Below are 18,815 nucleotides of genomic sequence, written 5' to 3'. Positions count from 1 at the left end.
GATGATCTGAGTCAAAGTCAGCATGTGTAATCGGTTCACTACAAATGTGACTTTGATCCGTTAGAACCAGATCAATTGTAGACGGGTTTTTCACTGAAGAGAAACAAGTCGGATTACTGGGATGAAGAACTGTGAAGTAACCAGCTGAGAGTTGATTATGAAGTATTTTACCATTACTGTTATTTTGCCTACAATTCCACTGGACATGCTTAGCATTTAAGTCCCCTATTACGAAAAATTTCGATCGATATCTTGTAAGTTTTTGCAAGTCGCCTTTAAAGAAATTTAATTGTTCGCCGGTGCATTGGAATGGCAAATATGCTCCAGCGATGAAATAAATTCCATGAATGGTTTCAACTTCGATTCCCAAGCTTTCAATAACTTTAGTATTGAAAGAAGGTAAAATTCGATGTTTAATTTGCCGTTGGACAAAAATGGCAACTCCACCACCCATTCCAGTAAACCTGTCAAATCGATGAACCACATAATGTGAATTACTTTTCAATTTGACATTTGGTTTAAGAAAAGTTTCTGTCACAATGGCAATATGGATTTTGGGAACTTCGAGAAAATTATAAAATTCATCTTCACTCGATTTCAAAGATCGAGCATTCCAATTAAAAATATTCAAATATTTATTTAACATCACTGTTAAATTTTAAATTCTTTTTTTTTTTTTTTTTTTTTGGTGGGTTTACCGGTCGGGCAGCTGAATAGCGCAAATTCTGAACCGGGCCCATTTATGGATCCAGGATATACAATACCAATTCCACGCCTGACGAACTAGTCTATGTTGACCAACTGAACACTGGCGTTAGCCCGGAATTGTGCATTGATCCTTTCACCATGTGCAAAGCGTTGCTGAAATATTTAAAACAGATATTAAAAACAAATTATACTTACTAAATATGGCTTGATGGTGTACTTAATCTACAATCTTGGAAGAGGAAATAAATGCATGTTTTGCTTTTGCATAGTAAAATATGAGTGATGAATGATGAATGATGAGTGAGTGGAGTATTAGTATGGATTTAAGTAAAAGTAACGAATGTCTGATAAAGCACCAAGCATACTACACTGTAATCTAAGAGAAAGCTACTTTCAACATGCAACTAAACTACAATGAGTTGAAGTTTCGGATGATGTTATCCACGCCATTTGCGGTTCCAAAAGGTAACAAAGAGTATATGGTTCCGTCATCATAAAACCAACTGCATACTGCAAAAGAAATCAAACTTGATTAGTAGATCGCTTCTCTACCCTAGATCAAAGTGTAGTATTTGTTGTAGCATGGACAATGCCTGACAAGTTTGGCACACTCAGAAAGAGGAACGTATCCATTTTATTGTTCCCATTCTGTGTATTGTTGCCTCTTCTTGTCAGACATTACCCATGGCACCATTAGTGTGCATCCTTCTCCATTGAGTAAGGATACAGACAAGCCCTGGGACCGCGACAGCATCATTCAATCTGTCTCAAGGTTGTGCTAACGCCCAGGTAACATCACTGTTAAATTTTAAATTCATTATAATATTATTTGCAAATTGCCATCCGATTTGAAATGCTTCAAAAAGAGATGAAGTCGAATTCATATGGATGATCATTTGAAAAAGTTGATCTTGTAGGTAGATCATTTTATTTTCAGTTATATCGCCTAAATCGACTTCATTTAAAGAAGCGAATGGCATTGAAGGAATATTGGTAGGTAGACTGCCATTAGTAGAAGGTGATTTGGCCGGTCTACCTATTAATAAATTGTTTTCGTTAGAATTATTTACATTAGAAGAAATACGTGGTAGATTTCTACCTAAAATACCAGCATAACTGACATTAGAAGAAGATGATGACGAGGTCGATCTACCTGTCAATAAATTGTTTTCGTTAGAAGACGAATTGGCAGGCGTACCTGTTTTTTGTTTCAAATTCGAAGAAATCAGTGCCTTAGAAGAATTAAGCGTGGCATTTGTAACGGTTTTTTTTATTTTCAGGTATGTTCTGTAAATTTAAGGTCGTTGATTTGACTTGTTGTCTAAGCGAACGAGCGTTTAAAATTTTTTCCCTGACAGGACATTTCAAATAATTGGATTTATGATTTCCATTGCAATTTGAACATGAAAATTTATCAGTGGTTTCATTCATTGGACAAACGTCTTTCGAATGCGATTTACCACAATTCAAACACCGTATATCCATATGACAATTTTTGGTTCCATGACCGAAGCCTTGGCAACGACGACATTGCGTTAAGTTAGCAATACGATTATGCCGTTTATAATGTTCCCAATGAATTTTAATGTGGGAAATGAAACGTACTTTTTCTAAAGTTTTCAAATTGTTTACATCACTTCGATTGAAGTGTATTAGGTAAAGTTCATGGGAAATTCCAGAGCGTGGTTTAGAAGTACCATTCGCTCTTTTTTTCATAAGTATTACTTGGGAAGGGGCAAAACCAAGCAATTCTTTTAGTTCATTTTTAATTTCATCAAAGTATCATTTGATAATCCTTTCAAGACAGCCTTGAAGGGTCTGTCTGATTTTATATCATATGAATAAAATTTATGAAGTTTTTCGGACAAATATCGAATAAGACGTTCGTAATCTTCCAATCCATCCACCAAGACTCGACATTCTCCTCTTCGTCCGATTTGAAATGAGACTTTTACTTCCGGGAGAAAAGTAGAAAGCTCAGTACGGAATGCTTTGAAGTCGGAAATCATCACCGTCACTGGTGGCATAGATTGATGTTTCTTCCCAGAACGACAAGCGTCCATTTTGGGAATTTTTGAAGAATTTTCTTCTATGTCGCTACAATCGGATTCAGGAAGAATCTCGTAAATATTGTTAGACGGCATAGGATCGGCGGAAGGGAAATCCGTCCGTTGTCTTTTATTTTTACATTCAGATTCTATAATATCGTGAGTGTTATTAGAAAAATGTTGAATAACGGATTGTGATTTATTCCGTATTGAATTATTTTTAGCCTTAGGCTTGTTGCCTTTCCGGTTGGACGCAGGCATTTTTGAAATGAATGAAATTTTAAATTAAATTAACTAGGCTAAATTAGTCTTCGATTAGACTCCTAGCTAGCCTTAAAAAAGGCTGATTAATTTCTTAGTCACTCCAATATCACTCTTTGTATCACTTAGTCACACTAATATCACTCTTTGTATCACTTAGTCACTTAGTTAGTGATTCAGGTAGTCTTGAAAAAGACTGAAGCCTTGAATCAATGAAACTCTAGGTAGCCAGAAAAAAATTCCAGGAGCCAAGAGCTATACGCGTGCGGTGCGAACGACTGTTCAACACCGACTGAGTTTGAAATGCATTAATTTTAACAACGACTGACACTGTGACGATCATTTCAGTTGAAAACTCATTTCAAGCTCTTTGAATGAACTTTCATACCAGTAAATTTCGCTGTCATGAAATGTGACATCAATTTTAACAAGCTAATTAGAATGCAAACACATTTGAAAGCTCGTGGAGCGTAAAACAAAATCGAATAGTTTTTGGGTATGCCATCGATTCCAGATTTAAAAAAAAGAAACAGCGCCATCGACTACAGAATATATGTTTAGCATGATGTTCAAAACATCAATAACCCCATTTTCTCCCCATGCATACACAAACACACACACATGGTCCTCGGAAGCCATTGTATCGTCGTCGTTCATAATTAACTTCTGCCTTCATCGCCAACATCGGATCAGCTGTCAGCAGAAGAGTACAGAAAAAACTTTTCATATTACCAGCATCTGTTTTGTTCCCGACCTCTCCTGTGACAGGATTCGCTTCGCCAGCAGCAGTAGCAGCAGCAGCAGAATCAGCATCAGTCTTGCACCCTGTTTGTAATTTAATTAGATTTAAAAACATTTTCTTTCGGTTTGTTGTGTCAGTACCTTGTTGCGTACTGTACTTATGTACGCCGAGTTTCCCCCCACGTTTCCCAACATGATTTTATTTTTTATTTGATATCAGTCGGGGGTTTCCGCTTGTTGTTGCGACACAGCCCTCTGGGTGTGATTGAGCTTCCATCCGTTCCAAATTGGAAAAACTTACCTCCTTTCTCACCGCTAATTTGTTCGACATGAGTTTCGTCTCCTCAACCGTTGTACATAATTGGATTCAGAATGTGTTATGCTTTGATTATACATGCGTACAAGTCAACAAATTTTTTCCTCGTTTACCCTGGAGGCACGAGTGAAAAATGTTTTATCTGGCGTTCAACTAAAAATGCATTTTGCTCAGTGCGAATGGGTTTTGCACGAGGAAAGCGACCGGACACGCACGGAACGGGAGGTTTAGTTTTAGTGGGGATTGTTTGTTGACAGTTTTGTGCGCTAAATGATTTTGGCTCGGGGAAAACAAATCATGGCTGTCTGTGAGCTTTTCCAATTTGTGAATATAACGATGAATGTTTAGTTTTTGATGAGGAATTGGGAAAACCAGCAGCGATTTTTTTTATTTCATGTGTTTAAAAACTACTGCAATATGGCAAAGTGTTTTGCACTCTACGGTTCCCAAACGTGTTATTCAATTTAATGGGAATAATGTTGATCAGCCCACTGAGCTAGGCGATAAAGTATGAACAAGAATAATAACTCGAAAAATTCGGTTCGTAGACTTATTTTCAACTCCTTCGTAGTCTTCGTTTCAGTCGACAAGTTTTTTTTTTCAATTCCAGTTGCTCACTTATATTCAGACAAAATTGTAATCCTTTGACAGAAACGGTATGGGGGATATCTCTTATGTATACATTCAAGTGTGTCTATAAATCCCAGTTTAGTTTCGTATTAGTTCTATAGAGACCAAATTCGCTCATATAGTTATTGAAAGCTGGAAAAAAACAATCTAGCTTTGAGGACAATTAGACGATTTTCGTTGGAGAAAATCTAATGAACAAAAGACACCGGAACCATAGCTTCGACGATGAAGGTTGACTTCTACTGAAAAAGCATATGTATCTTGATGTATATAAAGTTCAAGAGATTGAACTAAATGGAAATATCAGTGTGATGTACATACAGTTCTTTCTATGCACGAAGCTGACGGTATTGCAAATGTTTGTTAAGTATGAAAACGTTACATACTAAATTTATGTTGGTGTGCACTGCTCATACTCGCATATCAGTTCCATATCGATTTTCGCAAATTTAGAGTTAGCTTGAGTCATGAAATCTATCCTCAATAATTGCAAAATGTGAAAAAAATATCAACCCATATATGTCCCATATGCAAAGTACCCGCATATCAGTCCCATTCAGTGCAAATTTCAATCATTTAATTTGTTGCAATATTGGAATAGCAAAAGTGTATTACCGATATTTCATGTAATAATACCATGATTTAGCTCCCTAATGCATCATAAATCAAAAAAATCTAAAATTAAATTTTGATCGTCTTTTTCTCGAAATGTCGATTTTCCATATGGGACTGATATGCAAGTATGGGCAGTGCAGAGTATATGGCAAAACAGAACAAAAATTCTGTTCAATTGCCTATCTGTTTCTTTTGACGTGAATTTCGGTTAGGTCTAGAAGCTACTTAAAAAGGACTAAAAAATGAAAATCACACTGAAGCCTCTATTTACGAACTAAACGGGGACCCGACAATGAAGTTCGTTCGTAAAAAAAGTTTTCAATATTTGGAACTGACATCGTGAAAAAATTTGTGCAATGAATGTTGTAAAACTTACTGAAATGGATATTTTCAGAATGGAGCCGGAAAACAAGACCCAATCCAAAATGGCGACTTCCGGTTCATTGATATTCCTTGGAAACCCTTACAATATGGGTATTTTCGAAACGGATGTTAAGGTCTAAGTAAAGGATCTAAACATTTATAGCCGCCTGAAATATTTATTTTATTTAAAAAAAAGTTAGAGGGGCCATCTACGAGAACTAGCTTTTAATGTATATTCAGGTAACAATTTTTCGTTACTTTTATCAATTTTCACAGACTTATGCTTTAACTCAGAACGAATTGGAGTAAAACGTGCTAGTATTGTCATTCCCATTGTATGTAAGTTAAATCTTTAATCTTTAATCACAGCTATGCTTTTATCTACTAGTTGAACAAAGGTTTATTTTCCGTTGCGAAACCATAATAAACACGTAAGTGTATGTGTAAATCCTTACTGTGAGTTGACATAGCAATAACATAGATATTATAAGATTATAACATATAATTTCTGCATTAACTCATATAAAGACTGTCCCAGAAAGTATGGACGCACTTTGATTTCGCTGTAAATAATTCACAAGTGTTAGATATTCAAATTTTATTCGATATACTGATAATATTAGACTACAAAACCAGAATATAATTCTCAACGTTTGCTACTTAGATATTGTAGACTAGCTGGCGCACCTTCTTGCGAACGTTCCTCATTAAATTCCGTACAGACTTCTTGGCGACAAGTTTTGACACTTTTTCCAATCTTTTTCGAGCTGTTGAATGGTTTAGGCTGCCGAGACATGTTTCCTAAGATGTGCCTTCGTTAATGCCCAAAAGTCCTCAATTGGTCGAAGTTGTTGGCAATTTGGTGGATTCATGTCTTTTGGGACGAAAGTGACATTTTTGGTAGTATACCATTCTACCGTTGATTTCGAGTAGTGGCAAGAAGCAAGATCTGGCCAGAAGACAACAGGATCCTTGTGGCTTCGAAAAATCCCTGTGATTTTACATCTTGTTAGATGCACATAAATGGAGCGTCGCAGTTCACGCAAATTCACGTGAAAGAACATTTAATATTGTGTCTAAAACTCCATGACATGAAATTCGTTGAAATAAAAAAAGAACACTGATAGCAACCGCCGCGACTAGAACCGAGAATCATTTGATCGCAAGTACGTCTGTTAATCGACTGAGCCACAGGAGCATTCATCTGCTTGGCTGGTAAAAGGTGCATTTAAATTTATACAGTCGCACCTGCTAGCAGAACGTAAATTACAGTCGAAATCAGTAAAATTCAAGCTCATCTAACAATAAGTCATTACAAATAAAATCTTCAGTCATTTGATAAACTAGGTCTTTATGAATTACATCGTGTGAGAAATTAAGTCATCTGCAAAATTCAAGTTTTTTTGGAGTGCATGTTTTGTGAATACCTCAAGAAGATTGGGGAAAAAAATGTTATTAAAATTGGTTCAAGCGTATGCAAAAGCGTATTGATCATCCAGGGGAATATTCACAAGAGCAATAGTAACATTTCCGATCAAATAAAATACTGTTTTAATCTTTAGATTGAATACATAAGTAACTTTCCTCATGTGCAATTGATTTGTGTGACTTTTTTACATCAGAAACACTCTACCCGGTCTTCTGAAAGTACTTTGGTTTTATGTTAGATAGATAAACTATTATACGGTCCAGTACAGTTTGTGGTCAGCTGTAGCAAGCCTCCTCACTATGCAATGCTTGAACAATATCTCAGAAATAGCGAAAGCATCCAAGGAATTGGAAAAGGGACTACCACATCACTTCAAGTCAAAAGTATCAGAGCATGGCTTTTTTGAAGATCATGAACTCACTACCAATGACATAAAAAGACCAAGGGAATAGATCTTCTGGGCTTCTACAGTTACTACCCATATCCAAGATAAAAACAAACATAGAAAACACCTAACATCTTCCAGTTTCTGTTACCTGTTTTTACGTTTTCAATTTTTTGTTCTTTTTGTGGTTTACCTACATACGTTTGTATAAAAGGAACTTCACGGCAGCTTTATACTTCAATAAACTTATAAAACTGATACACTGAAGAAGGACGTTTGATACACTTTAGTGAAAATATTGACGGTGATAATAGTGACTTTATGAGAGTGACATGGTAGAATTAAACGGTACAACAACAGTAATATTTATTACCGCTGGTTTGTCAAAATAGCAATCTAATATTTCTACATAGAAACCTCCATTTACGAACTAAACGGGGGTTTGTAAAAAGAGGTAGTTCGTAAAAAAAAGTTTACGTTATTTGGAATTTACTTTGTATAAAAAGTTTTGTGTAATGAATGTGGAAACCGCACATCATAACATATGGCTATTTTCGGAACGAATGTGAAAAGTAAGTGCAAGAAAATGATGTTTGAACTCGTTTCAAAATTCAAGATTGCGGCTTCCATTTTATTGATATTATTGCTTAAAACCCCTAACAATATGAGTATTTTCGGAACGGAATTGATGAGTAGCTGTCGCAAAACTTTGATTCTAGCCTTAACTCTAACTCTGTATTCAGGGTTCGGATTCTGGCTTTGAACTCGGATCAACCTAGGGTTCGAGACTTGGAATTTTAACTGGATTTTGAATCGGGATATAGAACCTGGATTCTGGACCTGAACTTTGAACCTCGATTCTAGATTAAGATTCTGAACTGAAATTTGGGACCAGAATCTTACACCCGAATTCTGAATCTAGATCTGAACTTGAATTCCAAGCCTTGGATCCTAGGATCGGGATATCGAACCTGAATACGGAACCTGATCTTTTGAACTGAGTTTTGAGTAAAGATCCTGGATTTTGAATCGTGATTTGGCGATTGAATTCTTACATCTGAGCCTAGATTTTATCCTTAACTCTGAATACGTATTCTGGAAGCGGATTCTGGGCTTGAAGTATGATTTAGGATTCTGGTTCAGGACCTTAACTCGAGATCTGGATGAAAGTGTTCGATTTCGGAAGGACCAATTTTGGGTTAATGCCTGTAAATAAGAACACGTGACAATTGTATCAAGGCACACGAATCCCATGAATTGTTCTGAAATTCGTACAATTGAATGATTTTGAAAACCGGTCAAGAGATGTTTTCGTAAAAATGTTTCGCTTGATTATACAGTGAAAAAAATTAAAATAGATTCAACAACTGTTTCTAAACAGGCTGCAACTTGAGATACGATAAGGGAAAATATGAAAAACTGTGAGTTTAGCTATAATTTTATATTCAACCAATAGATCGCATCTCATTACAAGTAAATTATTATTGGTTCTTGTGATCAGTACAGTTGACCTATTAAATGTAGTAACTTTTCCATACCTCATTCTGTAGTACTATTTCCTACTCCCTCAGCTTTGTTTGAATAGAAAATCTTCCGCCATTAAACGATGTACTCGGTTCGTGACCCTATCCATCCAACCAGCGTCCGTTAGGTTCAAGCGTTAATGATTTTTCGAGCAATGCGACCAACCAATATTTACATTCGCACGTTTTTCGGCCATTTAATTTTCCCAGCGCCCAGCCAAGCGTGGATCGATCACAAATTTAATGAAGTGTGAAATGGTATCTTTCGATAATGATCCGTACGTCGGGGTGGCGGAAGAGGAAGAGCCATTAATATTTTATGCTCGGGTCTCATGTAAATGAAGAAACATTTTGAAATGGATATCCATCCCCCTAGTAGTTGGCGTTCATATGTGCTCGAGGAAAATTAATCGCATTCCAGATTGAATTGTACCGACGCGTTCATGTGTCAACATGATAAACAGTTATTGCTGACGGAAATCAATAAAACATTACTACCAACAGACTGAAAATAGTTTACATGGATTTTTGATATTTTAATGAATACCACGAATTTCATTCTCCATCAATGGATGAAGTCGATACCTACCGCTTCCGCTGACGTCCCGCTCGGGCAGCTTCAGAGCTTCATCCTCGTCGCCGCTCGAGACTATCCGGTACGGGATGTGAAGGTTGGCGGCCAGCGCCAGTGGCAGGGCCCAGTTGGCATCTGTAAACAGAGCGGGAGAAGAGAAAAGGTTGGAGGGTGAGTTAACGGAGGAAATGGAAAATATTGAAAATTTGAAGCATGAAGTATGAGAACTCGGAACGTGTGCTGGCATGCGAATGCTGAAACGCAATTCATCAATCAGCACCGTTTTTGTTGGAGTTCGGTTCGTGGGATTTTGTTGTAGAGTAAAGCAATTAAGGTTTTTTTTCCTCGGTTGCACCGACCCGAAAAAGCAGTGTCCGTTGAACTTTTCCCTTTGCTTCTGATTATGCTTAAATGAGTTTTTGGGTTGTCACGGGAGAGAAACTAATTGCTGTGAAAATTGAAGAGATTCAAAATGACGAATTAATATTGAGTGCGCTGATTTTTTCTAACAGTTGTCTTAGGAGATTAGGACAAATGTAGTACCCAATTTGAATTAATGTATAGCTTCAGAAGTACCACAAATCTCATTTATTCATTTAATCTTTCAAATTGATAATTCACTCAGTACTATCTCTCAAACAAGCCGAAGCATATAGAATTCAGTTTTGTCAACTCCGAAAAATTTTAAAGAAGGAAATAGTGCGTTTTTTCCGGTTACGTCACTTCTACCATTACAATTCCGGAACTGAAAGTAACAGATATTTGATCTTTGAAATTGACCCGCATGTCAATAGTAGTATTCAAACGAGCTTGAGGTTGTTAAAATCAACTCAGCCATCGCTAAGAAAATTGAACGGTAAAAAAAAATCTCATTTTGTCGGTTACGTCACTTCTGCTTTTACTTCTCTGGAATCAGAAACTACAGCCCTTTTTTCTTCAAGCTTGATCAATGGTTAAATAGTAACTTTCAAACGATTCCAGGTGTGTTAAAATCGGTTCAGCCCTCTTCGAGAAAATAATGCGGAAAAAAAATCTTTATAATGGTTTTGTTGACTGTGAATTTCTGAAATCTGTCATGCAATTCATCTTCAAATTTTTCTATAATACCCGGGTAGAAGTGATTTGAAAACCAATAGAAAATTTTATTATTAAAACCAAACATTTCAATGATAGAAATTAACATTATTTAGTTCTAAATAAGGGTTAAAATATCAAATATCATAACAAAGTCTCCATAAGAAAATAACAAAAGAGAAAATTCTGTCATTATAATTTCAAAGTAAAAGCAAAATATTTATAAAAGAATTTCTCAATTATTTTTACATTCTAGCCTTCAGGATAGCACAATATAATAAGCATTTCTCTCATTCTGAGTTTATTCAAATATATTTTATTTGAAGATAGAACTACTGGATCAATTGTTCGTAATGAAACTGGAATACCTAATCAATAACGAAATAAGATACAATATCTAATTTTGATGCTAAACAGTAATTGTACAGTTTCTTGATTCCATCGATGAAATATCCAGAAAATATCTAGTATCGCTTCGACAGCACAGAAACATCAAGACAGGATATGATGGTAAAATTTGTTATTATTTTGATCTTTGTTTGCTATTTACATCTATCCGGGTAGTACTGATGTAATTCGTATCAACAGATGTACTGTTTATTAAAAAATTTTCATCGAAATTATTCTGAGTGCAACTACTGTCAAATGTGTGGTATAAATCTACAAATAACCTGGATGACGTGCCACTTGAGCCAATTTGTTCTGATTCCTCTTGGTGTGAATTTCAGTAAAGATAATCAACTGTAAAATTGCGACTAATTTGTGCTATAGCCGGGTAAGCATGTGCAATCTGCGACAAAGAAAATTCATATTATAGGGGAGACCGGGGCTAGTTGGCCGAGTTTTGGTTTCGGAATTTCTGTACTCATTCTGGTTAGACTTTTTAATAAACTGTTTACGCTGTCTTGTACATACATATTTTGAGCACATTTGTAAATTTTTTCGTTACTGTAGAAAAATCAAGAAAAATGCTATTAACATTCAAATGTGGAGAAAAAATCGTCCAACTAATCCCAGGGCTGGGGTAGGTTGGACGAGCATGATGAAATATGTGAAACACATTAAATACATGAATTGAAAACGTTTATTAATGGAAACAAGTCAGTGCACATCATAAAGCTCCTCGTTATTTGTTATTTAAAAAAAAATATTTTAGATTTGGTAGGTTTGGATAACTTGTTTAAAGCTTTCGCTGTTTTCTTTTCTCCTCTAGCGTACGCTTACGTTTGCTTTCATTTCCTTCTCTAATGCTGCTCTTATCGGGGAATCTGTCAAAATTTGGATTGACTGAAGTTTGCGACCTTATTGCTTCTTCGAATCAGTTCGTGCACTCGCCTTGCGGAGAGGTCTTACGTCTTCAGGGAGAACTGCATCTGCAACAAACTCTATTTATATAATATTTTGATATATTTACCTTATTATGAAGTTTTAAATTTTGTATCTCGTTAGCTAGACCAACCTTCGGAGAAGAGTCAGATACTTACACTTCCTTCGCGTTTAATGGTCCAGAATGAAAAGTGGACGAGTCGTCTTCTTTAGTGACTGGCTTACTAAGACAGCGCAATTGGAATCAGGAGAGGAGAGTTACATCGGTACATAGGTAGCCAAATATTCCACCAAAATCACAATAGATGTCGCCTTTGCGCATAATAGCCTTGTCATGAAAGCCACTCGGGCAACCTGTCACCCCTACAACAATTTAAGCGCTTGGGCTTGAGGCAATTTTCCATAAATTTAAACCCTCAGCTATCATATGGACGGATATAGTTTAATTCCATTGATTTTCATTTTATTCGAATTTTGAAGCAACCGCTCCGACGAAAAATTGAAAAAAAAATCAAATATGTTGTAAGCGTTGTCGGGAAGGTTTACAATTTTCCAGAAAATTTTTTGGATATTCAATTAAAAATACTTCAACATTTTGAAACATATTTTCTCAAACTTATATTTTTGGTACTACACTGATTTTTTTTAATGTTAAACAAACAGTTTTTGACGTTATGTTGCTGCTTGTTAAAGTTCTTCGGTTTCATTTTTTTAATTGTGGACGATCACAATATATCATTTATTCTAAAAAAATTACAATCATTCATGCGTTTCCATCGAAACTCTGTTAGAAGGAAACGCATGGTGCTTAGCTCCAGTAGTTATGCACTTTGCGTTCCCTTCTAATAGAACTTTACTGGAGACGCATGGTTAATTGGTAATTCATTTTTAGGAAATCTCAAATTATTATACCTACTTAGTTTGAAATAATTGTAGAAAATAAAAAAAAAATCAATATTTTTGTTGAAGTTTGTTTTTTCTTTCCTGGCAAAATTATACAACATTTTAACTTATTTTTACTTAAGATAAAACCTTACACCGATGCGAAATATGCAACTTAATGCAGTTGACTTTTACAATACTCATAGGAAAAGATATTGCTGCTACTAGAAAAAAAGTGAAACTCAATGAAACTTTTTTTTTATGCCATTTCAAAGTTAGTCTCAATAATTGAAAATCCGGAAATTATCAAAAGTTCACCACACATGCTATCTCTGTAACTCACTTTTGCAGTTAGCGTCGTACGATGAGCATCTCGTCTTGAAAATCGTGTTATTTCGCTCTGTTTCAATTGATTTACACGTTTAAACATGGCATCTCTTTGTAAACTTTTGATAATTTTCCAGATTTCCACTAATTAAAACTAACTCGAAAAGCCCAAAAAAATTTCCTATCTAGTTCTACTTTGTATCCATTGTGACAAAGTAAACAATCGCAACAATTTGCTTGAGTCCCGTGTTTAAGCATGAGCTTGTTTACACGCTTGTACGTATTTAGCAAATCTTGGGTAGTTTTGGTTGAGAATCGATTAGAAATATCTTTGATATATTTGCATACTAACGTTTTTTACACCAACAAACATAGTAATGATCTAGAGGGTACAGTGATTCAAATAGTGTTTAATATGCGCTAACAAAAATTCACAATTTAAATAAATGAATTTAAAAAACGTTTATTTTTCGCATAAAATTAGTCTTGGTTCCTGATAGTGACGTCGTATCAACTCGGTGTATTCAGAAAATTTACTTATTTAAATACTTGAAGTAGATTCTATGTAAATAAAAAATACACAGAAACAAATATATAGTAAAGCGAATATATCTCAAAATTACATTTTTCACGTAATTTATATTTTCAACGGAAATACTCTAAACGTTTGTTTCTTCAAAATAAAAAGGGAAAAAAAATGTTTTTTCGTCGAAAACATCTTTTTTATTTCGAAACCCCCTTAAAAAAAGTGTCACTTTCAAAAGAAACGTTATATAATCTTGTGAAACTGCTTCGAAGACACGTGAGTTCTTAAAAATCAGTGAAAATCTGTACTGCACGTCTTTGTTCAGTTTCGCACTACTGTGTGTCTTTGGAAATCATGGTGGTGGTGAGCTCACTTTGTCCGCGTCTCTTGTCGCTATTTTTTTTTCAAATAGCGATTCGTCAGCAAAGTGTGTCATATTATTTTTTACCCGTCATATATCATTGTTAATTTAAATTTTGTTGTAATTTGATCATCAGTTGTACATTTTATGTCGTATGTACGTGCAGGTGATGGCATTGTACGGGAGCACGTATCCACCGGGTGACGCCAATCGAGCACACACATTTTCTTAATAAACTTACTCACAATACTAAATCAATTGGAGTGAGGGCACTAGCACAGCAGAGCATCTGAGGAATGGTACATAGTGCACTGTTATGAATTATGTTATTGTATATTATATTGTATAATGTTATATTATATTATATTGTATTATTTATATTTATAAAAATGCAGAGGTCATTCGCATCACTTTAGAACGGATGGACGGATTTACATGATTTTTTTTTTCGTTTGATCAGTTTTTACTCCCACCGGGTTCGTACATCAAAAAAATTAGGAAAATTTACCGGAAAAGTGGAAAAAATCCATAAAATTGTTTTGTATGGAAATTGAACTTTCCGTTGAAAAAGTTGTCTATGCTTGCTAGATCATCGATAGGTGTTTGGCGCATAACGCATACGAGGTCTGTTCAAAAAGTACCCGGTATTCTCATTTTTCTAAAAAAATATTTATTTATTCGTCTACATCTATGGTCCCCTTCAAAGTAATCCCCCCTGGATATAATACACTTATGCCAGCGTTTTTTCCAGTTTTCGAAACACCCCTGATAGTCACTTTTTGTAATGCTCTGTAGCACTCTCAGCGATTCTGCCTTTATCTCTTCAATCGATGAAAAACGGTGTCCTTTCATGGGTCTCTTTAACTTTGGGAACAAGAAAAAATCACACGGAGCGATATCTGGTGAATAAAAAGGTTGGGGCATGATTAAAGTCTTGTTTTTAGCCAAAAAATCACGATCAAAATTTAGCAGTTTTGGAACGAATTTTGCTGCCACTCGTTTCATGCCCAAAACATTTGAAAAAATATGATGGCATGAGCCAACTGATATGCCAACTTCATCAGCAACTTCTCTAATAGTGATTCGGCGATCATCCATAATCATTTTTTCCACTTTTCCCACATTTTCAACGATTATTAACGTGCTGGGTCGACCGGAGCGTTCGTCGTCTTCAACGTCTTCGCGGCCATCTTGGAAACGCTTATACCACTCGTAAACACTTGTTGCCTTTCTCATATAGAAAGGCTATGCAATCACTGTGAAAATCGACTTTTTAACCGAGGCCCGGAGGGCCGAATGTCATATACCATTCGACTCAGCTCGACGAACTGAGCAAATGTCTGTGTGTGTGTATGTGTCCGTGTGTGTGTGTGTGTGTGTGTGTGTGTGTGTGTGTGTGTGTGTGTGTGTGTGTGTGTGTGTGTGTGTGTGTGTGTGTGTGTGTGTGTGTGTGTGTGTGTGTGTGTGTGTGTGTATGTGTGTGTGTATGTAACAAAAATATGCACTCACTTTTCTCAGAGATGGCTGAACCGATTTTCACAAACAAAGATTCAAATGAAAGGTCTCACAGTCCCATAGCCTGCTATTGAATTTCATTCCGATCCGACTTCCGGTTCCGGAGATATAGGATGATATGTACCAAAAAAGTGAATAAAATATGCACTCACTTTTTTCAGAGATGGATGAACCGATTTTCACAAACTAAGATTCAAATAAAAGGTATTATGGTCCCATAACTTGCTATCAAATTTCATTCGAATGTGACTTCCGGTTCCGGAGTTATATGGTAATATGTGAAAATTTGAGAAAAAGTTTACACTCAATTATCTCTGGAACAACTCAACCGATTTTTGCAAACTAAGATTCAAATGAAAGGTCTTATAATACCCTAAAAATTTGTGGAACATTTTATCTGAATCCGGCTTCCGGTTCCGGAACTAAAGCGTAATAAGAGGAAAATTACCAATTTTATTAGTATTTTTCCACGAACGATGGTTAAAAATAGGTACAAATACCATAAAACTATCTGATAAATTCTTCTACTTTGCAGAGCTTGTTAGTTTGTGGACATGAAAACTTAATTCGGCACTACTGGTCCCCTCTTTTCCTGGTCCGAGAGCACCGAAAGTGGAGAAGAAAAACTCCTAAAACTAAATTCACTTCGATTTCTCTGTGATGCTTGAACCGATTTTCACAAATCTTGATTTGAATTAAAGTTCATACTGTCTTTAAACCTACTGTGAAATTTCATCCGGAACCGACTTCCGGTTCCGCAGTTACAGGACGATGAGTGTCAAAGTTATCAAATCGCCATATAGCGTGACAATATGTACAACACCGAAAGAAGTAGAAAACACAACACAAACGATGCGTGCTTTGTTCTATTTCGTATGCAGAACTAACCGAAATTTCGTTTAATTGGTTTAATCGAAATAGAGCATGAGATAGTATGTATAGGTTTAACTACGTTCAAAACTGTTCCAATTTGTAGGTCATATTTGTTGGTAGTAAACGTACTAACTTCGGCTATTCCGTTTATCTGAATCCGGTTTCGGAAGAATTGGAAATAGTGATCAAAAACTGCAAAAAGGATCTCACTTACTTTTCTTGGAGATGGCCAAATCGATTTTCACAAACTTATAGGTTCAAAAGAAAAGTCTTACAGTTTCATACGGAATTCCTTAATTTGTTGTGGATACTACTTTCGGTTCCGAAACTACAGGGTAAACAGGTTTTATAGAGTTTGTGAAATTAGATCCGAACAAATTAACCTATTTCTATTCAATAAACAGTTGTTTGATGTAATGAGTAATATGAGAAAGGCATCATTACACCACTAGGTGGATTAAAATAGGTTTTTTTTTTCATAGTAGACTAACCGTAGGCTCTCTGTAACATTTCGCACACTTGGTTACACTTTATTTCCTTTTTCACGCAAAATTTAATACCAATTCTTTGACACTTTAATTCTTCCATTGTTTATACTAACAAAAATCGTCGAGCTCAAAAAAACACGTCTACACCAGCCGCTACAAGACAGAATGTAAACAATGAATACAGCTGAAAATTTCACCATACATTAGGGACATATGTACCAACACAATAAAAAAAATTTTGACCACCGGACTCTCCAGACGCGCGCAATTAAAAAATTCCGGGAACTTTTTGAACAGACCTCGTAGAAAAGAATACGAGATCGTTGAAATAATTGTTTGGCGCGCTACGAGTTGTTTTGTGTGAAGATACCACATGCATATTTGATGCATGGAATTCGTCATTTCGAGCCACGTGCTTAATTGTGTATCAAAATTATTGCTTACCAAATGACTCAATGACGGCATGCATATGACTGTACTAGAAAGAGAATTGAGACTGCCATTTAATATTTCACATTCTCTGAAGAATGTTTAAACTGGTAAGATCAATATCAAATTAAAATTTAAGCATCGTCTCTTCAGGCAATTAAAAATCCGCAGTTCCTGAAAATATCCGCTTTATTAGAACTCTGAAGTACGCGTGGTACTTTCCGGCAACTTGAACGTACAGAACAAGTTCTGAGAAAAATTTCTCGCTGCTTAAAAGCTGTATAAGTAACTGCTTCAAAGTTTGTTCAGTCGGATGAACATTCATGTATGAGTAATTCCTTAAAAACGGACTGTTCAGAATGCAAATCTTTTTTTTACGAACTTTTGGTTACTGATGCTATATACAAATTGTAAATATATCCTACTCTACCAAATGAACAACTCTAGAAGAGAAACTCTTCAACATTGTGTTAAGTTTAATAACTTCGTTTTCCTTGTAATTCGCATTCTTGGGTTGGTTGTTAGTTGCTGTAGACGCGCCTTGTTGTGCATTAATTGCAGTTGTTGGTGGGTTTGATGGTACAACAGGAGTACTGCGCTCACTAGTTTCCGTTGTTGGGCGGTTGTCCTTATTTTTGTTTAAAGATGTCCTTTTTGCAGTTTCAGTGCAAGGTTTGCCGTAGTGTGCAGGTTGTTCACAAAACTGACATGTAACCAGTTGATTTTCATACGTAATCAGCGTTTTACACGGATGTATCCCGTCTTGATCACAAATGATGTAAGATTGAATTGCTTTACGTAGTTGCATACGTACTACTCGCACGCCATTCCGGATACCCGGAAAAAAATTCCGCCATACTTCCCTTTCGATGGAAAGAACTTCACCGTACTGCGACATACATTCCCGAACATACCCCTCGCTGGTCTGCGGGGGAAGGTCATGCACGCGTACTTCTATGGCATTGTCCACCATGTACACAGGGATTTTATATTTAACATTGTCATGATCAATACTGTGCACCCCGTTATTAACCGAAGCAAATGCAATTGCATCTTTTTCACGTTTGAACATAATGTACACACAGTTAGACGCCTTGTTGAATTGAATCTCACTTACATCAGTAACGTTTAGATGCATTCGTTCTTTTAGCAGGATTTCAATTTCATTTGCTGCTGGTCTAACTTTGCAGCGCTTGAAATCAATACAAATTGAATTTGGCCTTGTAGGCCAAGTTTCAGGCTTTGTTAAATCGTATTTGCTCATTTCGTACACTCTATTGTTCACTACACTGTATTGTCTTTGTTTCTATCGTTCTAATATAATTGCGTGTTGAGTGGGGATTCTTCTGTCTGAAAACATAGGTTCGAACAATAAAATTTTGCGCGAGACGAATTTCGACGGGTCAGCTAGTATTATATTA

At 35.9% G+C, this 18,815-nt stretch overlaps 1 protein-coding gene across 2 annotated transcripts in view; it reads right to left on the bottom strand.

Annotated features, from left to right (window-relative positions):
- Window positions 1-18,815, bottom strand: part of LOC131432350 (uncharacterized) — a 370,503-nt gene that overhangs the window by 172,954 nt on the left and 178,734 nt on the right. For both annotated transcript variants that reach the window (XM_058598563.1, XM_058598564.1), the window contains exon 5: window positions 9,609-9,728. In XM_058598563.1, the coding sequence (XP_058454546.1) occupies window positions 9,609-9,728 (120 nt within the window). The remainder of the gene's footprint in view (window positions 1-9,608; window positions 9,729-18,815) is intronic.

This window comes from Malaya genurostris, chromosome 2 (genome assembly GCF_030247185.1).
Source record: "Malaya genurostris strain Urasoe2022 chromosome 2, Malgen_1.1, whole genome shotgun sequence".
Lineage (NCBI taxonomy): Eukaryota > Metazoa > Arthropoda > Insecta > Diptera > Culicidae > Malaya > Malaya genurostris.
Note: the sequence above shows the minus strand (reverse complement) of the source record. Positions and strands in the feature narration are given on the sequence as shown.